Genomic DNA, 11,020 nt, shown 5'->3' with positions numbered 1-11,020 from the left:
GCTCAGTAGTTGTGGCGCACAGGCTTAGTTGCTCCATGGCATGTGGGATCTTCCCGGACCAGGGCTCGAACCCGTTTCCCCTGCATTGGCAGGCGGATTCCTAACCACTGCACCAGCAGGGAAGCCCTTGTTTATCCATTCTAAATGTAATAGTTTGCGTCTACCAACCCCAAACTCCCAGTCCATCCTCTCCCTCTCCCCATCCCCCTTGGCGGCAACCTCAAGTCTGTTCTCTATATTTGTGAGTCTTGTTTCATAGATAGGTTCATTTGTGCCATATTTTAGATTCCACATATAAGTGATATCATATGGTATTTGTCTTTCTCTTTCTGACTTAACTTCACTTAGTATGATAATCTCTAGTCACATCCATGTTGCTGCAAATGGCATTATTTTGTTCTTTTTTTATGGCTGAGTTTAATAACTTTTTAAAAAAGCTTTATTTATTACTTATTTATTTTTGGCTGTGTTGGGTCTTAGTTGCGTTGTGCGGGGTCTTAGTTGCAGCATGTGGGATCTTTCGTTGTGGTGCATAGGCTCTTTGTTGCAGTGCACAGGCTCCTCTCTAGTTGTGGTGTGTGGGTTTTCTCTTCTTTAGTTGTGGCGTGCGGGTTCCAGAGCGTGTGGGCTCTGTAGTTTGTGGCGTGCAGGCTTAGTTGCCCCACGGCATGTGGGATCTTAGTTCCCTGACCAGGGATCGAACCCCCGTCCCCTGCATTGGAAGGCGGATTCTTTACCACTGGACCACCAGAGAAGTCCCTAATAACGTTTTTTTTTTTTTTTAATAAATTTATTTATTTTATTTATTTATTTTTGGCTGCACTGGGTCTTTGTTGCTGCGCATGGGCCTTCTCTAGTTGTGGTGAGGGGGACTACTCTTCACTGTGGTGCGCGGGCTTCTCACTGCGGTGGCTTCTCTTGTTGCGGAGCACCGGCTCTAGGCGCGCGGGCTTCAGTAGTTGTGGGACGTGGGCTCAGTAGTTGTGGCTCACGGGCTCTAGAGTGCAGGCTCAGCAGTTGTGGCGCACAGGCCTAGCTGCTCCGCGGCATGTGGGATCCTCGCGGACCAGGGCTCGAACCCATGTCCCCTGCATCGGCAGGCGGATTCTTAACCACTGCGCCACCAAGGAAGCCCCCTAATAACGTTTTTTAATGATAAAAATTTTTAGGTAGAGTTGGAAAAGTGACTCCGTAAATTTTTGCTAAGTTGGAATAATGTCTGTTGATACCAGTGTGACAAGACCAAAATCATAGAGGAGGCGGATTGACAAAGAAAACTGACCACTACGCAGCTGTGTTTGTTTGGGAAGAGAAGCCATCTTATTTGTGCCTCTTAATCAGAATATGATTGAAGAAAGGACTGGATCCATACTGGGTGTTTCTAGTGTTTCTTGAAAATGGAGTATAGAGTCACGTTTTAGAAACACTTTCCTTTTCCAGGCCACAGCGAGGGATAATTTAAAATGTAGATGGTTGAAGTCTCCCTCTTTATAGCTGAGGAATGTAGGTTGCAGAAGAGACTCATTCACCACCAGGGGTCCCCCTGGCACCAGCGCCCCTTCCAGCTATAGCTGTCTGCTTGCAACCTGCAACCACATGGCCTGATTTCTAGCAGGACCCCAGAGGTTCTCTCTGCTTCAGTTACCTAATTCGGGGAGCCAGTCCTACTGTCGCTATTTGCTAAATAAGGTGAGTGGTCAAAGTGTGGATAAATTGGATTTATAGGGTAAAAAAAAATGTATGGTGAGGAAATGATGAGGTAAGTTGGATATGTATATGCATGCCCAATACAGTAAAAGTTTCAAAGTTGATTTGAACAGTTGCAACGTTAAAATAAATACTCGATTGCCTTTTGATATTTGTGTCATTTTGGTCAATATAAACAGAAAACCCCTCTATAACATACGTAGTTAGGTTGAAAACTTTGGTGTCTTGTCCCATCCTATGTTACTATACCTCTACCACTCAGTATATTTGAAAAACTAAAGAAGCATTCTTCTTACACATTTCAGGACCCTTTTTTTCCCTCTTAAACTTAATGGCGAGTAACCTCCCAACAGTTTCTAAACCTGGAATTTAGCGCTGCTCTTTTATATGGCAAAATAAACAAGAAATGGCCATGAATTAGTGTCTCTGGAAATACTCTAGTTTAGCATTGTTTTTAAAAATTAATTAATTAATTAGTTAATTTGGTTGCACTGGGTCTTAGTTGTGGCAGGCGGACTCCTTAGTTGCAGCTCCAGGGCTCCTTAGTTGCAGCATGCAGACTCCTTAGTTGTGGCATGTGAACTTTTAGTTGCAGCATGCATGTGGGATCTAGTTCCCTGACCAGGGATCGAACCCAGGCCCCCTGCATTGGGAGCATGGAGTCTTATCCACTGCACCACCAGGGAAGTCCTGAGTATTGTTTAGATTAATAATAAGTTCAGAATTTTCTGCCTTCTAATTTTTTTTATTTTTTGAATTTATTTATTATTTTTGGCTGTGTTGGGTCTTCGTTGCTGCGTGCAGGCTTTCTCTAGTTGCGGCGAGCAGGGCTACTCTTCATTACGGTGTGCGGCTTCTCTTGTTGCGGAGCACAGGCTCTAGAGCCCACGGGCTTCAGTAGATGCGGCACTTGGGCTCAGTAGTTGTGGCTCATGGGCTCTAGAGCACAGGCTCAGCAGTTGTGGTGCACGGGCTTAGTTGCTCCACGGCCTGTGGGATCTTCCTGGAGCAGGGCTGGAACCCGTGTCCCCTGCATTCCTGCATTGGCAGGCAGATTCTTAACCACTGCGCCACCAGGGAAGCCCTTCTGCCTTTTTAGAAGGCATTTTCCTTCTGTTTCATATATCTCAGTGTGGCTTAATCCAGTGGTATGTTTATCTCCTGGTGGTTTTGATGCATCTCTCAGGTACCAGCCGCAGGTCTAGCATCTTATCTGAATTTGTTTTTGGCAGGATTGCTGACACCAGGGACTATGATGGGATGTTGTGTAGGGGAGAGAGTGGACTGTCTGTCTCGCGTTCTTTCCGTGGGCATGTTTCTTCTCTTCCTTTTTTGTCCCTTTGGTCCTCACTGTGACTCAGTCATCCTCTGTAGGTTGGGTGGGGCCTGCTTCCTGACTTTCTCTGGAAAGCTTTGCAGTCTCTGCAGGTAGCATCACTGTAGGTGGTGGTTGAAGTGTGTGGTCTGGCTGGTGTCCGAGTGCCCGTGCATATCCCAGCTCTGCCGCTGACCGGCCGGCTTGACGTTAGGTATGTAACTTAATCTCTCTGTTCCTCAGTTTGTTCACATGTCACATGTGGATTATAATATCATCTACCTCATTGGTTGTTGTAAGTACTAATTGAGAACATAGGTGTAAAGCACTCAGCAAATTGATGAGGAGCACAGACTGTGGAGCCTGGCTGGCTGAGTTTGATTTCCAGCTTTGCACCTTAGAAGCTCTGTGACCTGGAACAAGTTATCTCTCTGTGCTCCAGTTTCTTCATCTGTGCAGTGGGGGGAACAGAGTCTGCCTTGTGGGATAAAAGTACTTAGAACAGGGCTTGGTGCATAGTAAGCATTAACTTGGCATCATCATTATCATTATATTTTCATTATTATTAGTGTTGCTGTTCTGCTCTTTTGTGATTGACACGTCATCACTGTTCAGTAGGTGATAGGTATTGTCATTGTCCTTGTTTTACAGGTGAACAGACTGAGGTTCAGGATGGTGAAATGATTCTTTCTTTGTCTCACGGATAGAACTGGGGCTCCTTTGCGTCTTCCAGTCGCAAATTCAGTACCTTCCTCAGCTTCCCCAGAGTTCCTCCAGAATAATGGAAGGGAGGTATGGTAATTGTTATGCAAGTTGGCAGGGAAAAGCAAGTAATACCAATACCATCACCTTTCGGAATATGTTGTGTTTTGCGACCTATTGTCTGTTTGTCTTCAGAAGGTGATTATAGCCATTGTTAAGCTTGAATTTCTTTAGTTCTTACCAGGTCATAATTTTTATTGATACTAAAATTTTCAGAAAAATTTTTTCTGTGTTTGTGGTGGAAACAGTGAGACGCAGTGACACAGAAATGGTAATTTTATGAGTCTTACTGGAAGTAAACTTAGAACAGGATACCCAGCTACGGAAGTTAGGGTATGTTGTAACTATCAGTTGCTAATGGATGTACCATATTGTGAAAGTGTTGATTTTATTTCAGTCTTTAACTTTTGATTAATGAAGATAAATTTTGAATTGTGTGTGAATTATATATAATGTGAATTATAGTTTTCTTTTACGTTCCTCCTGTTGGTTGACATAAAAGCATTTACCAGTGCTTTACTCTTCTAAGAAGTACTGCCGTGAAGTTTTGGTACTAACTTAAGACAAACAAGTAAAACCATGATAACCGTATGAGAGCTGTGAAAGTCAGAGTTGTGTCTTTGTGAGCTGCTTTCGTGACATTTACAAGCAGTTTGTTTCTTAATAGTTCTTTCCCAGTGACTTTCTTACTTAAGGCCAGGTTTCTGTAGGGAAGCCAGATTGGACAAAATTATACAGTGTATGAAGGGTTTTTCTGCTCACTGATCTTGCTTATGGCATTGTTTGCTAGCCTTCTAATCTCACACATTAGTTTCATTGTTGCTCTACTAAAATCTGCAGTGGAAGTTCCGATTGGAGTATCAGAATACTACAGTTGTGTGATTTATTTTTTATGTGGGATGAGGAAGGGCATTCCACATGGTTTTTGTAGAATTTATATCAATTTTTCTTTTTCCATTCTTATGGAGGAAGAAAAGCAAGGTTTACAACATGTGTAATTCACGTATTCATGCAGTAAATAAATATTTTTCAAGCCCCTGTGCTGGGTCTTGGAGGTGAAGCCGCACCCAAGACTGAGGCAGGCCATGCTGTCGCGGAGCTTAGTGTCGGGTCCTGATACTTAGAATCTCTGATGCTTTCTCTATGGTCGTGGCCTCTAAAATAAAACAGAACTTCCCTCTGCCGTGTCCTCATTACCTACAGGGGTTAGAAGAATGTGTGGCATACGGCCTGTACATCTTACCGTCCGTTTTAGCAGTGAGGCCCTGGAGACGGCGTGCGGAGCCGACGACGTCCTTCCCGCCATGGAGAGTGCATTGTAGTGGGGCAGCCAGACGGTGGACAAGGTGCAGCATAAGGCACGTGGTGTTGTAGAGCGGGTCGTGCTGTGAGGGGGTGAAGCTGGGTTAGGGCATGGGCTGTGCAATTTTAGATGAGGTGGTCAGGATAGGCCTCGTGGAGTAAGTGACATTTGAGCAAAGGCTCAGAGGAAAGGGAGTGAGCCTTGTGGGTATCTGGGGCAAGAGTGTCCAACCTAGAGGGACAGGCAGTGTAAAGGCCCTGAGGTGTCAGGCATGGCTCGTGTGGGCAAAGGGCAGCAGGGAGCTCAGTGTGGTTGGAGCTGAGAAAGCCCGGGGGCGGGGATGGTGGTAGTGAGGAGATGAGGCTGTAGATGGTAGGGGAGTGTCCTGGCACAGGGACTTGCAGACCATCCTTGGTGTGCAGGTCACCTGTTCAGGGGAGTTGGGGAACATTTGGTGAGTTTTAGCAAAGGAGTGAAATGGTGTGATTGATGTTTTGAAGGGAAGGGTCAGTTGCAGCTGCTGGCTTGAGAGTTGAGTGTGGAGCAGCACGACAGAAAACAAGGGCGCTGGGCGGTGGGGGGCCTGTGGGTGCCAGACGGCAGTGGGCGGGGGAGGTCACGGCCCAGGGGTAGTCTGAAGGCGGGGATGGTGGCTTTCGCTGATGGAATGCTTTGATCTAAGAGACAGAGAAAGAAGTCCAGGTGACCAAGGCCTGGGGCCTGAGCAAATAGTAATCTTTCTATTTAAAGTAAATTTTAATGAAGAGTTTACTTGTTAAGTGGGACTTACCAGAGTTGCTCTTAGCTAGACTGATACTATAAAGAGGTTGTTCAAATACCAAAGAGCTTTTTATAGTAATACATAGAATTTCATGAATCAGAGCGTAAGGGGATTGCTTACTTTTTTCACTGTGTTGCCATTAACTGTAGCCTCTTCCCATTCTTTTTAGGATGTCACTGGATTGGGAACTTAAAAGAATAAGTTGTTTTAATATTTAGCAGAAAGAAAATAGGAGTAGTTATATCACCAAACTGGCTAGTACTCGTGATTTTTCAGCTCTTAGGCCTGAGGCAGGTCACTCCTAGGCCTGAGGCAGGTCACTCCACCTCTGAACCTCAGGATCCTCCTCTTTAGAAAAGGGGAAGGAAGCGCTTTTTTGGGACTGTGTTAAGGGTTAAGCTCAGTTGTTTTCTGTGTGAAGGCACCTGGCGCAGTGCTGGCCCGTCCGCAGAGCACCTGCGTCCTCTCCTGCCCTCACGCCAGCTGCGCTTTCTTTTCAGTCGCCGCAGTGGTTCTCAACTTGTAGCTGCTGCTTCCATCTGGGCTCTGCTTCGTCAGGCAGCCACTGTTCCCTGTGTCCTGCAGAAGTTTATGCTTCTCTGTATCTTTCCAGCTTTCAGACCCTCAGGACCTTGCACACCAGGAGGTGACATTTGGATATTGAAATAAAATATAAATTAGCTTGGCGGATGGGAGAGAAAGCTGCCATCCACTGGTTACTTCATTTGGGAACTGGGCTTCTCCCCCCACTCACTTTTTCCATCCTAGAAAGCTCCCAGTTTGCCCCTCGTCCGCGCCTCCACTCCCCTGCATCAGCTCCAGCCACCCCCCGCCATCCCCCCGCTAGCTTTTCTGCACAGCTGCTGCTGTGGCCTTCTGCGCTGTTTGTGAAGACCCCTGCTTCCCGGATACGGCTGGGCTCAGTGACACTGTGCCTCTGCCAGTTGAATGGCCCTGTCTTTACTCATCTTTAATAGATGTGGTGGCACTGATTTTGCTTAGAAGATGTGAAAATCAGATGTAATCAGTATCTGGTGTGTAGAATATGGTTGGTGACAAGGTAGCCTCGATTTTTTAATTTTTGAGAGTCATAGGTTCCAAGAGAGACTCACAGTTTGCTTGGGTCGTTTATACAGTCTGTTAGCTGATGGTTTCAGATTAAGCACCAAGCCATTGTCATGGGGCTGAACCAGGTACCAGACTTGCCCACTGATGTTCCTTTCTGTCCTGGGCTCTCCTCAGTAATGGGGGAAGCTGGGGTGGTTGGTTTTCATGAATTCTGCTGGGTCTGTCTGCTTGTTTCTTCTGTTCTTTTTCTGGCTTGCTTGCCTGTGTTTTCTGGAGCCCCCTTTCTTACCAGTGTTGCCTGAGGTCAGAGTTCTCTGTGGTGAATGATGTATTTTCACTGGGTCATATGAGGGGTCACTTGAGCTCCGCCTGCAATTAGGAGCCTGAAGGTAAAGCCTGCGGACAAAGCTTCATCTAGGGGAGCTGTTCGAAACGGAACACGCTGCCCTGAGCCCACAGCCTTTGTTCAGCTCTTGTTTTCAGAAGTTAGTGAATTCACAGTTAAGTAAAGTACTTGATTTTTTTATTAGCTTACGGGATTTAAGTAAAGTACTTGATTTTTTATTAGCTTACGGGATTTACTACTAACAAAATCACCCGTATATTAGGAGGCCTAAACTGTGCTCAGGCAAAGGCTCCAGGAACCTGGTTACTTACTGTCTTACTGCTAAGATAATAAGTGTGGAATGTGTTCAGAGAGCTACATTTTTTAGACAACCTTGATTATCTCTCAGTTTGAATGGAGAAAGTAAGTAGCTTTGCATCTTAAAAAAGTTGCTGGTACAGATCGTTAGGGTATTTTTCTGTCCTACTTTTTCAGTAGGAGTTTATTATTCACTTATATTTTGAAGCTAAAAAAAGAAATGCACCTTGGATCCCTCAATATTCCCTAAAGCTAATTTTGAAAGTATCTGGCAACCTCAAAGTCTTGTTTTTATGTGTTTTCTAGATACTTTCTATAAATTTACAAACTTACTTTTCAAGTATCAATCTGGAAAAATATTTTACTTCAAAAATATTTGGGTTCCTGTGGACATTTTTTACAGACTTGTTTTTAGTGTTGATCAGGATTTTATTTTCAGAATTATTCTTATTTCATCAAGGTAATTATTTTAGCTGTAAGGTCAGAATTAGGCTGGTAAAATGCCAAAAGCACGACTTTGAAAAACAACAATGGTTTGAGCAGGCACCTACAGACATGATCTGGGTCAGACTTGATTTGCAGCTTTACCCAATTCTCGAATCGTCTGTCAGTTTCGTAAACAGAAGTCTGCCAGATGAATTGAACAGAAGGGTGAGATTAGCATATTAATAAGGTTCTGGCTACCGGCCGCCTTTTTCTCCACCCTGTGTCCTCCCTCCCCTCCTCCTCCCTCTCTTTCCCTGAATGAATCTAGGAACACAGACCCTTGGGGTCACGTTACTTGCTGGCTTCTTTCTGTTCAGTAGCTTAATCTGGCCAGGAAGGTCTGTGTTTCAGGTTGCGGAAGCTTGAGAAGATTCTGTAACTGAGAGGCATTCTTCAAGCTGCTGGAAAACATTACAGAGGGAACACCTCCCAGATTTTGCTTCAAGCTCTGAAAAAAGGAGCGCAGAGGGGAAGCTTAGTCTTGCTTGTGGATCGAAGCAAATCCTGTAGGAGCGATGAACGGGGACTTGGTGTGCGGACTCCTGGCTTGGTCTTTCTAGGACTGACTTTATGTTGTTGGAAGTGACGGGCCGAGGGGCCCTGGGACCCACAGGTGCTGTCTGTATGGAGAAGAGCGGCTGTAGTCCATTTCCAGTGTGTTGGGCTAAAGGTATAAGTAGATTAAAAATCTGTTCGGTTTAAATTTTATTTAGATTCATGCTTTTGCACTAAGAAGGTGGATAAGAGTTTGTCAGAACTTATTTCAAAGAGATTCACAATTACATTTAAGGAAAAAGGGAAATTACATGGTATGGGTTTGCAACTATTGCATAAAACCAATTAGAGAGTGTTTCAAAAAGTAAATAAAATTATGGAAATGCATTTAAATGAGTAAACTCTTTTTATGCTCTGCCTTATGTCTCTTGACGTTGCCTGTTTTATTTTGAGTTTTAATCAAGACGTCCTACCCATTCTGTGAGGCAGAAGTTTTTAAAGAGTAAAGAGACTAAGCTTAAATAGGACTGCAGGAAAAAAGAGTAACATAGATTTTCTTATTTCAAAAATTGGTTTCCTTTCCTCACTGTAAAGACTGTATATTTAATTGGAAATTCCTTGTTACTGTAAGGTGGGCTTATCACTAAGGGTCAGCAGTGCTGTGAATAAACAATTTTCCTCTGTAATGTTTTAGGGGTTTTAGTTATATAAAAATAAAGATATAAAATATAGCATTTCATTGTAACACTCAAGGCGGTATTTGGGGAGCATGTTTAGAAGTTAAAAATGCCATATAATTCATGTATGAATAAGACCAAGACAGGTAGGCTGTTTTGCTTAAAATAGTAGTGAATTGAATATTTAACCTGTGAGATAAAGTCCTTAATGAAGAATTTAATAAAAATATTTGTTATTAAAAAATATATATTTAAATATCATCTTACTCCACTTAGGAAAGATTTTTAAAAGGAGGAATCTGCACTGGGTAAAGAGCTGCAGTATTATAAGTAAAGCTTCAGACTGATTAAATTCAGTGTTCAGGTTAAAAATTTTAGTACCACCAGGATATTGATGTTGTTAGCACAAAAGTAAATAGGTTTTCATTTGAGTTGTTGTCATTATCTATTAATTCTTTTCTAGGCTTTTAAACATTTTTAAAACATGTGATATTAGAATCCTTTAGCATGACTAAACAAAGACTGTCATTTTATTACATAATTAGATATTAAGAGTAAAGATTTTGCAGTTAATTCAAACTCTTGAGTTTTAAAGGATGTTGGGTTTGGGAACTTTTTAAATTGCAGATTCTCACCTTAGGACTGTATAGTATAATTGAGCATGATCCGTGCTCAGTGGCGAAGAGTTCTATACTTGTTGAAAATGTTGATCTTTTCCCAGACTTGCTGGGATTCATTTATATAATGCCACTTGCATTGTGTGATAGCAAATGATAGCTCTCTGTTAGCACTTATCCTTAACAATAAGGCTCTGATTTCACTCACGTCTAGGCTAGATTCAAGATATATGAATCCAGTGGCAATGTGATATTAAATAATCAGCTACCAAGTTTTTTAAAAATTCAAAGTGACTTTAGAACTATGAACTTTGGAAGAGAGATTGTCGTGTTTTTGTTCGTCCCAAAGCAATTGATTGAAGCCACTTATTTTTCCATTATGTTTGCTGACTGCAGAGCAAATGAGTAGAGGCGTTTTTAACTGAAATATCATTTTGATAGAGGTGGGCTTGGGCACGAGGGCAGAGCTCCCATGTGTAGAAGAGGGCAAAGGTAGGGATGGTGTCAAGGTCAAAGTCAGTCTGCGTGTAGGGCTGGAACAGGCCGTCTCCTCAGATGGATCCTTCAGGAGCAGATTCTGACAACGCTGGGGAGCTTGCACCCTCTCCCCTTCTGGGGCTGAGCCCGCTGCCCCCTGAGCGCACAGGCACCATCTCAGGACAGGTCCCCTCTGCCTTCTCCGCTTACTCTCTCGCCCTTAGGTGTTTATCCTGATTAATTTTTGCTGTGTGATAAAGACAAAGATGTTGCTGTGCAGGAATTGGCTGAATTGGTTATTTTAAAGTATAAAATTACTCCTTTTAGATAGAGACAAAGTAAAAAGCTCAAATCCAAAGAATATATATCCAAATCTCTATTTGCAGTTAGACACTCTAAACCTCACATTTGATTTTATCAGGCACATTAACCTCAAAAAACAGCCATGGCCCAATTTAAGAAGACATGTAAAATACTTACTAGAACAGGCTAAAAATAATAGAACAGACCTATATTTGTGTACTTTGAAGTGAAAACTTTATTCTTAAAACGCTCTGGAGTCTTTTCTATAATAAAGTTTGTTGTACTGATGAATTTAGTTTAAAGAACCCACCTTAGATTCCACCTGCTGAAGATTGTATTTTAACATATTTAAGAGCACTGTGTTATAAAATGTGTTCAACTGTATC

The 11,020-nt window shown here is 43.0% G+C and overlaps 1 protein-coding gene across 7 annotated transcripts in view; it reads left to right on the top strand.

The window, feature by feature from the left end:
- Positions 1 to 8,635: 8,635 nt before the first annotated feature.
- Positions 8,636 to 11,020, top strand: part of PTK2 (protein tyrosine kinase 2) — a gene marked incomplete at its 5' end in the record, with an annotated part of 198,079 nt that continues 195,694 nt past the window's right edge. For all 7 annotated transcript variants that reach the window (XM_079722516.1, XM_079722514.1, XM_079722518.1 and 4 more), the window contains one exon: positions 8,636 to 8,735. In XM_079722516.1, coding sequence (XP_079578642.1) covers positions 8,636 to 8,735 — 100 coding nt within the window. The remainder of the gene's footprint in view (positions 8,736 to 11,020) is intronic.

The sequence above is a fragment of the Hyperoodon ampullatus genome (assembly GCF_949752795.1).
Source record: "Hyperoodon ampullatus genome assembly, chromosome: 17".
Lineage (NCBI taxonomy): Eukaryota > Metazoa > Chordata > Mammalia > Artiodactyla > Ziphiidae > Hyperoodon > Hyperoodon ampullatus.
The sequence above is the reverse complement of the archived record's forward strand: the minus strand, read 5'-3'. Positions and strand labels throughout refer to the sequence as shown.